General features: G+C 33.4%; 1 protein-coding gene across 1 annotated transcript in view; it reads right to left on the bottom strand.

Annotated features, from left to right (window-relative positions):
* Positions 1 to 9,235: 9,235 nt before the first annotated feature.
* LOC108571493 (omega-amidase NIT2) overlaps positions 9,236 to 11,649 on the bottom strand; it is a 2,831-nt gene continuing 417 nt past the window's right edge. Inside the window, exons 3-6 of the mRNA XM_017933549.1 lie at positions 10,774 to 10,958; positions 10,362 to 10,530; positions 9,641 to 9,874; positions 9,236 to 9,339 (exon numbers count right to left, since the gene is read on the bottom strand). Coding sequence (XP_017789038.1) covers positions 9,236 to 9,339; positions 9,641 to 9,874; positions 10,362 to 10,530; positions 10,774 to 10,958 — 692 coding nt within the window. The remainder of the gene's footprint in view (positions 9,340 to 9,640; positions 9,875 to 10,361; positions 10,531 to 10,773; positions 10,959 to 11,649) is intronic.

Raw genomic sequence — 11,649 nt, 5'->3', positions numbered from 1 at the left:
CTCGAATCGCGACACGTGATGGCGCCACTCGACACGAACGAAACATTCGAGAAAGAAAAACTCATGGAGCCGTGAAGGATGCGGAACCGAGCTCGCTTAATTTATTGCGATCAATCCATCCATTCTCGTTCGATGGCCTACGCGTTTCTTAGGGTCAAACATATCATTTCCGAGGGGAGAAGGAACGCGACGGAACGGAAGCAGAGCCGCGGGGACCCTTTCGAACACTCGCAATAACATTTTATAAGCCAGGAACGCGATACAAAGGGACAACACAGATGATACTGTAAACATAGAAAACGAAGTTTATGGCAGGACGAGCGAGAAGATTGAATTTAGCCTCTGAGACTGAGTAATGTATGCTTTGATGTTTTGTCTAAAGGAAGAACGTGAAGTAATACGAGATTTTAGATCGTATAATGGGTAAATAAGAGGTTATTCGGAGTTCCTTCTTTTAGGTTGGTAATGAAAATGTTTTTTTTTCCCTATATTTTTTTGTTTTATGTCATTCTATTTGGAAAAGTTAGAAGAGTAATTTTTTGATTGATTATTTAATAAAAGAAACAAAATGCTTTACTTCAAAATTTCCATTCCTAAATTTTAAATCACTCTCGTTCTTGAAGTTCAACGTAAAATTTTCTTCTACACTCTCAAAAGAAACCGAATAAATTATTGCAAATGGTAACGAATGCACTTACGTGTTCTTTTTGAAACAATAAAAAGGCACTCGATCTTTCAAATGTATAAATTCAAAGTAAAAGTGTCGGTACTACTTTTAAAATCTATCTGTGCTGGCACAGCAAGGGAGAACATTGGCGGTGTCAGAACCACTGTGAACGTGAACACGCATTTTCTACGTGTACAAAGGTGTATATTAAATAATGCACATACAGGGTGTTTCAAAAGCACAGGTACAAACAGTACGAGCTGGTGGAACTCGTTGAAGAAAATGAAAAAGTGTCAGTGGACAAGTGTTTGGAATTTAATCGTTTCAGGAATAATACTTCGTAACCTAACCTAACTTTTTATCTCGCTGAACATTCTGTATGTGATAGAATATACTTTTTCTAGCAAATTGTCACTGGAAAACGTTTGAGAAATTACATTCAAGAAGAAAAAGACGCACGCAACGGAATTTGCGAATGAAATCGATTTAACGAAGATTGCTAAATTACGATCAAACCAGAGTCTGATGTATCGACGAAGTATAGTCGGTGAAAGCCATATAGTGAGATCGTAAATTAAACCTTTAAACGGTGACGTTGATTGGTATAGCCTGACTCAGTCGCCTCTGCTTTCTTATTGGTTGTTTGCTTGCGCATGCGCGTTGGAAGCTTCATTTTTGTTTGGTCAAGTTATGACATGCGTTGATTGAATCATTTCTTTTTGTTTCTTTCAGCGAGACTTGCTGGCCTGTACATATTATATCTGTGTTTTTCAAACAATCTGTTTATATTGTAAAATAATCGTGGAATACGAGGAACACACAGAGTGTTTTGGTGGTCAAGGAAATGATATTTATTTGTCGTATAAGAGCAGGCAAGAATATCGCGTAGAGGATTTATAATCGTTAAACACTCCGTATTTCCGTATATTCAAAGTATTATACTGTACATCTAATCGATATATACATATGTACATATCTAGGCGAGCTCTAGCATCTTTTATCGGGCTGAGATATGGTATGTACGTCGATTGATCGAGTAATCGGGCAGGTGCTCAATTAAAAAAACAAAATATATATAGTGAATAGTGTTTTAAGTGACGAGGGTTACAGCGGACTCAATTTTAAATATATTACAAATACGTGTATGTTATACACCATGATCTAACACAATTGATCTTCTTTCTTCTACCGGGTGGGAAAAGTAGTTACGATTCAAATTGTTCTTGGTAATATTTAAGATATTCGTTGAAGTTGAAAATAAAAACAAGTAGTTTAATTTATAATTTTACAAATGTTATATTAATCGTGGAGAAAGATAATTTATTTAAAATAAAAAGTCATACGTTATCAAGGATTTCTGTAATTGTTATCTATTTAAAAACATATTGCTTGGTTTTTTGGCTACAAAAATAAGGAAATAGTGATATTGATAAAATCGTGACTATTAACCCACCTTGTATATTTCTCTCTGTCTAATTGATAGAATCATATCGATGGTAACTGGCAGAGGCGACCACGTTTTACGTTTCGCGAGCACGCGACTAGAGAATGTGATCTATTACCACGATTCTCAAGCGGTTGTATGTTTCCATTGAAAAATGAAAAGAAATACAAGCCAATAAAAATGTAATAAACAAGTTTGCAAAGTAAACAATGATGTTAAAGATGAGAAAAATTAATAAAAAACAAGTTTACAGAAAAAACATGAAATTGAACGAGGTTAAAGCAGAGATAACATGATGTCATGATAGTAAACACGGTAAGGTTAAGCGAGTGAATGGTGGCCAAAATCCGTGGCCCCTGTTCTCAAAATCCACTGACGATCCAATCACGGAACAAGTGTCCGCAACGCGATTGGAGTGTGAACTGGTTGCGCATTAGTTTATTCGGAACGATTGATTAAACCAAATTGCGGCTATTCTACACCTAACTCGTTGATTTAAATTGAAACAGGTTTCACAGGGTGAACCTACTGATAATAATCATCTCGTCATTTCTTGTAATTTATCTTGAGATCATTTTCAACAGAGAATCAAAGAATGAAAAAGATAAATACTCAAAAGTATTACTACAAAGTGAAATTGATATTTTTCGTTAACCTAACCTAACATTTCTATTTATTTCAAAAATTATCGATTTGATTAAATTATAAGTTTATCAGTTCTTTCGTTTTCTTTTGTCAGTTTTTTTCGAGAAAACACCGCGGGTTTATTATTACGCAGAAAATATGCTGGACGAAATTAAAGCATGAAATTACAACGAAAATCGTGGCAGAATTTCACTCGCCCACGTGCTCTCGGTTCTATTTTTCACCCATTTGTACGCATGCGTAATCCCAGCCGTAAAAAAAAAAAACAGTGTCTAACCTCTGCCAGCCTATGAACCGCACAACGAATTTCCTTTGCTTATATACCTATATACTGGCGCATGTAAAAGGAAAGAGAGAGACAGAGAGACAACAGGAGGAACCGTTTAAAGCGAAATATCGACGCGAGAGTAATTGGTTCCCTCAAATTTTTCGATTTCCATTTCTTTCACCGTGTATACATATATTCGTAGCATTTGACTTGCAGAGCAGCCGGAAGTAAAAGGGTATATACGAAAGGCCGAGGTGCATCGACGGGAGCACGAATATCTTTTCTCTCTCGTGGAACAAGACACGTTTCTCCCCTTCGAATTATCTAAAGAATCGAGTCAAACCTTCAGCTCCACGATTTGACTTTCTCCTGTTGCATCGAAGATTTGTGTATCTTTTAAGGAAAAAATAATTTTTAATTGTTTTCTTTTTTTCCGAATGTACATTTTAAACGATAAAAATGAGGAAAAGTGGTGACCTTGACTTAAGGGGACACACGTCATCTTGGAAAAGACAAAATGCAAGATATTTCTAAAAATTCATTTAATAAAAATATATTCTCAAAATATACTATAGTCAGAATAAATATTTTGAAAAATATGACTTTACTAATAACATCACTATTCTGCATTACTGATTACGTCAAATAAACCAACACATATTTTTAGTGTGAAAAAAAGAGGAGTGAAATAACGTTACCTGAAAACATTCTCTGCTTTTAAAATATTTCTCTTTAGCCTGCATAACCTCTCTTTTTCGTTTGTATTAAATTCTCAAGGCATAAGATATTCATTGAAACCAGTAAAAATTGTAACAATAAAATTATTTTACTAAAGAAATAAGAATTACGTGTGTTTTCGTGTTGCATAGTTGATGTGGCTCCTTAACGAGATTTACCAGATCATATACAATTCCTCTTGTTTCCCGCACGTGTTTAATTTTTTTTTGCCTCCGCAAGGTGGCAGCGCTTTTCACGCTCTCGTTCGTCGAGCACCATTCTACACAGGACGATTTTAACGCGTCCACAGTGTGGACTCCACACTTCGTTAGAAAACAAGGAATTTCTGTAACTTTGACATTCGTTCGCTGGTTCCCAGTTTCTATGAAATGTTTTTTTAATCGAGCTCGTGGAAATTTCAATCGATTATCGGATTGTGTAATATAAAGAATTGCTTTTTCTATTTTTCGTTTGACGTTCTTGAGATTTTACCGAGGTTTGTTCGACGATTTCATAGTTCATTTGAATTGAGGATTTTTTATCGATGAAAAAGGTTATGTATCGCAACTTTATTTTTTTTTAATTTAAAAATTAAATATACATATATAAAGATTTTATTATTGATATTTTAATTAATCTGTGTGTAACTTTTTAATCTAGAATTTAACCACCAGATGGTGACACATATCTGAAAATGATAAAAAAACACGTTTACGTCGCGGTAAAAAAGTAAAAGCGAAAGAGACTAGAATGGTCAGTAATGAAACGAAAATGGTTACATTTGACTATTATAAAACTATAAGAGGAAATGGTATTTTCTCTCTCAAGGGCGTGAAATTACCAGGGGATTATGCTGTAAATGGAATTGGAGGCTGACTAGGTAGAGAGATTAAACTCGGTTAAACTGAACTCTGCTGGTGCATTGTACAAAAGCAGCGGTGAGGATACTACTAAACATCTGTAGTAAACTAAGAGCTGAAGTACCGGCGAAAGCTTGGAAATTGCTTGAGAATCAAGTCGTGCTGAATCGAATTGTCATGTACATATACCTACACACTAAAGCTTCAGATGCATTTCTCTATATATTAAGACGAGGAGAAATAACATTTGAAAATTCAAATTTTTAAATTCAATTTAAAAATCAACATTTTTATTCAAATTCAAAAGTTCAAAAATTTCAATTCAAATGTCAAATATGAAAAATTTCAAATTCGAATTTTCCTGAAAATTCAAAAATTTCGGTTCATTTCTAAATATTCGGAAATTTTTAAAATTTTTAATTCAAATCCAAATTTAAAATGTACAACAGTAGAACCTACTTAATAACATTGAACAAATATTTATGTAGAAAACACGCAGCAGTAGACGATATATTTGGAAAAGAACGTAAGGTTTAAGCCGTTTTCACAACCTTCAGCGAGCATCTTACATCAGATCACATCGTATAACTACGTTTGAAATCCCATTCTACTTGTTGTTCACTAATCCGCGAATGTTGCGTAAATGATGGATTTTAGATACCTCTGTTGCTGATAATCGAACGGATCCGAAGCACTACTTGCGGATTGTAGGTGCACAGCCAAAGCAATTCGTCCTCTACGCTCTATCCAATTAACAGGGAACCTAGAAAGCAACGGTTAAAGTAGGAAGCAACGTAAATTACATTGATACTTTCCTCGATAGCACTGGAAAGTTGAATCTTTCTTTTGATATACAGGGTGTCCCAATTTTTTTCGGATCAAACTTTGTCAGTGTGTTCTATAGGTACAGATAAGAAAGAAATGTTATATAAACATAGGTCGTTTGAAACTTTATTAAAAAATTATAATAAATAATTGAAAATAGGAAGGGAATTTTTGTTATAACTTTGTAACGAAGTTCCAAACGACTTATGTTTATATAACACTTCTTTTTCAGACGTATCCATAGAACATACTGACAAAGTGTGGTCGAAAATAATTAGGACACCCTGTATATATTTCTAACAAGCTCGTTATCGAAGTATACGACGATGTATTTTACGAACCATTTTCTGTTATTTTCAGATATCGAATTGACATTTTTTTATATTTTCAAGGTGATAAGAAAACATTTTGTAGTTTTATGCAAATGGAACTTTAAGAGGGTTTAATTTGAACTCTATTATATTTAAACAATGAATAACAGTTATAAAAATTTGTATTACACTTGTAACAAAAATTACATTAACACTAACACTACGATATTAATTATTTTTTAGTCATACAATTTGTTTAACATACTATGCTTCATTGCCAAACAAAAACTGTTTACACGTTTATTATGTTTTACAATTCATTCAATGCGAAACTTTCTATCGGTAAACTTTAACTATAATCGACACTGTGAACATTTTCTCCAAGTATTTCCTTATACATTTAATCCTCTTCTATGAAAATATCTTCGTGTATTCGAATCTTCTCTAGGAACGATAAAATTTTAACAATACAACTTTACCACTGTAACATTTTAAATATAAAAAACGAACAGTATCAAAACGTTTTTAATCAGTAGCGTTATCGGGGAGGAAAAGCTCCAAACGATCTTCTTGAACGACGAGCACGATCGATATATTATCTTTTAAGCAATGTAACGTTGTGCTTTTTGAAGAAACCTGCAATATTTTTACCATGTATCGCGAAAAAAAAAAAGAAAAAATGTTGCCAACAATTGGTCGACGAAGCGCCAATTAAATTCTACAGAGGAAATTGCCTGTTGTTAATGGAAGACATCTTCTGTTCGTCGTACAGGGTATTTAATTAATCATTCACGACGAACACGCGTCCAAGTCCAGTTCGAGCTTAAAAGTCCAACGCGAATTGCGCCACGACAATAGTCCGAGTCTCTGTCTTTTTCGCTTAACGTTTATTCACACACAGAGCATCCGTTGTAAAGAGAAGAAAAAGGAAAATTGTTGTTTAACGAAGGAAAGTTATTTTGTTTTTTTCTGTTTTTTTTTTATGAGTGAAAAAAGCTCAAGTGATCCTCGATTCTATTGGAAGTCGCCGTAATTGATGAATTTTTCATTACATTATTCATGGAAATATGTACTGGTATTGATACGTGAAAAATTAAAGGAATACGACGTGAGAGAAATTTTTCATTACCGGTTGAAGGTAACGAAGTTTTTCAATTCTAGGTAATATGCAAAAATTACACGTTTTGCATTCAAAATTAATAAAAAGTACAATGGTAATCTTATAAAATAGTTTTCAAAAATTTTTTCGAAATTTTTCCATTCCAAAATTTCTAACCTAACCTAATTCACTGATAACGAACCGAAAAAGTTACATAGTCACACGGTGTATTAACGAAGAATCCGTTCATTGTAATTGTAAAAAAATTGGACGATGTAATTGTTCCATCTGATGGTACTTAAACATTCTTCAAATGACCGGACAACTACGACGCCTCGGAAGAATCGTGGATCACACTTGACAAATTGGCGTGTGTGCCAGTATGAGGCTCGGTAGGCAGCACGTTTCGCCTTCATTATGTATTTATAAAGGGCTGTCGATTCAACGGATGGTCCGGGTAAATTTAAATTGTAAATAGACGCATTGCAGATTTCGAGTAAAGGCATCGATAACAGCAAGAGTATGGTGTGTCCGTGTGTGTGTGTGTGTGTGCATGTATGCGAGTGTGTTATGCAGGAGGGTGTTGCTTCAAGGAAGGAGAAAAGGCAATTCATTTAGTTTCATTTGTAAAGCTTGAACATCCTACGATACTCGAAATATTCAAGCTTGTTTTCAATGTATTCTAACACTTTGTCAACGAAGGGATTGTACCTCTTCTCTTGTGTAAATTTGTAATTTAAATTTGCAATTTATCACGTGAATTAAGTATGAAATGATAGAGGGCGATGAAAGAAGTATTTTTTGTAGAATAAACATATGTCCAATCTGGATTCGTTTTGCAATAACAAGACATAAAAGATGCAAAACTTCGACGCCAGACGTCGAGCAATCCGCCGAGCACCGTTTGCCCTTACGACACTGTAGCAAGATTTTAAGTAAGAAAGCACGAATTCTTTTACATGGAAACTAAGCTGTATTATTCTCGTTATTATATTTTGATTATACTCGATAATATTATCCATGATAATCTTGTAAATTATACTATATATACTATCATTATCAAAATTATTTACAATTTATTAGTTGCAATATTTTCAAGCAACCTTGCAAATAATTTTCATAGTACACTTACAGTACAATTCTCGTATATAAATTATAATTTTTTTAATTACAATCATTGACAAAGTGTTGACAAAAAAAAATCAGATTTATCTACATTGTAGCCAACAGAACGTTCCAAAAGTCACGCAGAATGCAATTCAAAAAGAAAGAAAATGAAACCACGAAGAAATAAGATGTATTAAAAATTTCAAGTTGCCTGACTTTTGGGACACATGGTATCGTTCGAGGACGTCGTTACGGCCCGAATCGATCAGCCAGCTCTTTCCATCGCCTTTTTTTGTCCGAAAAATTTTTTGGCAAAGACGCGCATTATGTAAGGAAGGCCAGGATAAAGATACGAGGAGACGTTTGGCGGCTTCGCCACTTTTCTCGCGACACGAGCGCACTCCAGCGGGAGATAGCGAAAACAAGATGATAAGATCGTTTGTGTTTTGACAGCGTGAATCGTTTCCAGCTGGTGAACAGCCGAAGTATATCACTTTTCTTTTGTCATTTTTTGTAAATTTCTTTTGCCCAAAAATATTGTCCCTATTTTTTTGCTGTTCGACCTTCCTTCCGTCGAGGTAAGAGACATTAATCGACCAATTTCTCTAAGCTTGTAACTTTGAAAACTAAAGAAGAAATTTACATGGTATGTAAGAAAAAAAAAAATAAAACAGAAAAAGAGTTTATTAATCTATCTGAATGTAAATATACATGTATATCTAGAGAAAGAGAGTATTAGATTTAATATTGCTACACGATACAATTTGTGAACATACTACATAATTTTTCGATTGCGTGTTCTTACGTCGTTCTCATCATCGAGGGGCCTTTTATGTATGAGTAATCGTTCTAAATCCCGTTACGGATTATAATTATTTATCTGATCGATATATTAAAGATAATGAAAAGGATGTGAATGTTTGGTGTTCTTTACTAGGTCCCTAAATAATATTTACTATTAAATATAAATGATAAATTCATTTTTCTGGTCTTATATTATGTACAGAGAATTATGGGTAATAAATAGATGAATATAGGTTATATATGTGTTTACCTTATAATTTATTTCCCAACATACGTCCAAGAATATTAAATTTATCACAAGAAATTAAAACTATATCATTTTTTATATAGTTTATATATAATGTATACTTATTTAGATACAGAGTACCAGAATATAAGAGATATAATCGTAAAGTGGTAATGAAAATTACAATTTCTACAACTTGGAAGAAAATTATGTTGTAAATTCTTTGTTTATGTTAATTATTTTGTATTCAACGCTACAAATATTACGACGAATTTTCATTTTTTTTCCAAACAGTGTCATATAAGTCGGTACGCCTCTGAGAAAATGTGGGTATCTGAGCTCTCACTTCTTCCACAACGTTCATGTCTAAAAAGCAACCAAAAAAATAAAAAAACTAAGAAATTTTATTCAAACTGTATATAATCGTTTAAAATAAAAGAACTCGATCAAAACAAGGTCACTTCTGAAAATCTTTTTTGCTCAACTTCCCGAAAATTTTCCTAACCTCTTTTCCCTTAAGTACCCTCCAAACTTTCAATCTCCAGATTAACTAACATTTCTTTCACGATCTTTCATAAGAATATAAATATAACCTTCTAAACATAAATTTGTCCTATTAATAGATTAATGGAAATGTAAGCGAATAAACATAAACTTCCACAATTACCTATATCTGCGATCACCATGCTCTCGTCCGTGTCTAGATCGTGAAGGATTTTCCCCCACGGATTGGTTAACTGTGTATGGCCCCATGCGACGTAACTAGCCGAAGGGACACGAGCCGGCGATATACAGGCAACGTATAATTGATTGTCATTCGCTCTGGAACGCTGAAGCAACGACCAGTGTAGTGGCCCAGTGGTCATATTGAATGCCGCCGGATATATCAGCATTTGGCAACCTGACCCAGAGAAACGGGAAATATGAAGCCACCGAATACCAGTTAACTCCGTAAACAGCCTGTCCACGCGTTCCACGATTTACCGATGCATACGAGGGGCGACCTTGTCGCCGCGTTTTAATCGTTCTACCTTTATCGACTTGTGTTTTTTGTTTGTGTTGCGCGATACAATATAATTGCTTTTCTATCGTGTTCTCTTTTGTGAGAAAATTCTTTTAACGATGAAGTTCACTGTTTTAAGCTTATGTTTAAAAAAATGGGTATTTTCGCGTGTAATACAATATAGTGTTAATAGGAAGCTTTACTAGAGATGATATTAATGCAAATATTCTGCTGTTAATAGATTAGTGGAATTGTAATTATTTTTGTGGAAGTTTTTAATAAAAGTAAAAGAGACAGTGTATTCTTTTCTACATAGAACCAAAACAAAATTTTTTAGGAAAAACCGACTTAATTTTCATCACTTTTTATAGTTCAGCTACCGTACCTTTGTTCCGATAAATGCGCGCCATCTCCTCGAATCTAATGTCATAGCAAATGCCAATACCTATCTTGCAGTCCTTGACCTCGAACATGGACAAGGCGTTACCAGGACTGAGCGAATCACTCTCGCGGAAAGTAATTTTGTTAGGAATGTCGATGTCGAACAAGTGTACCTAATAACATGAAAAAGTAAGCACTAATTGTATTATACTACACCTTCAACAATAAAGCATTAATCTCACTACATATAAAGATTACATATCTCTATCATTTTATTTAAAAACAAATTACTATTTCAAATTATTAAAAAATAAAATAATGCAGAAAATATAAATTGTTGTATTAATTCCACAATGTGAAATCATTTTTTACTCGCTGTTCCTAATTTCATTGCCACAAAAGCCTATGTTGCTTACCTTTCTGTGTTTCGTTATTAGAGCTCCATCTGGACCCCAAACAGTGCAAGTATTGTACAATTTATCGCCATCTCTTTCGGGTATTGTACCACCGATCACATAGATGCTGTTTTCTTTAGCTGCTTTTGATAACGCGCGGCATGTTTCACCGTCGGTAATATTTTCGGCATATTTTGGAAAATATTCTGCATTATATTTGAATAAATGAGAAAGAAGTATATTTTACTTTGAACATAAATATATTTTTAATAAGTTCTAATACCTTTTTTCAATTCAATTAATCGATAATTGTTATATTCTATAACTATTCATTTTTCCTTATTTTATCTTATCTTATTATTTTTTCGTATCAATATGGATTTATTTATCTATGTTAAGTGCATAAAGTAACTTTTTCCTACCAGAAATTGAAACAATTTATATTTGAAACTGACTCAGCGCGCTCTTTTCGAATGTAACGTATTGTGTTCGCGAATGCATCACATATATTCATTTACGTAAAATATATACAGGCGCATATTAACGCACAATGAACAATAAATATTCCAATAGATCTTCAGAGTTATTACTATAAAATAAATCTTATAAATTAAATAATTATGGCAAAAGAATACATGTGCAAACACAACGTTTGAATATTGTGTTTAATTTATGTAAAGGTAATTCATCAGTCAACGACTCCGTCGGTACTATTCAGAACACAAACAGATTCCACAACAAAATATGTAGCTCTCGTTTTACAGACGGGATTTTAAATACGAGATAAGTACTATGTTATGACTAGTTTTTTTATTAGTTTTGTTTGTAGTGAAAATCACATTTACAGAAAAAAATGTGATTACTTTAAAAAGAAGAAAAAAAATGCATTTTATTTTC

The sequence above is a fragment of the Habropoda laboriosa genome, unplaced genomic scaffold (assembly GCF_001263275.1).
Source record: "Habropoda laboriosa isolate 0110345459 unplaced genomic scaffold, ASM126327v1 scaffold40, whole genome shotgun sequence".
Classification (NCBI taxonomy): domain Eukaryota; kingdom Metazoa; phylum Arthropoda; class Insecta; order Hymenoptera; family Apidae; genus Habropoda; species Habropoda laboriosa.
This window is presented reverse-complemented; position numbering and strand designations above follow the sequence as displayed.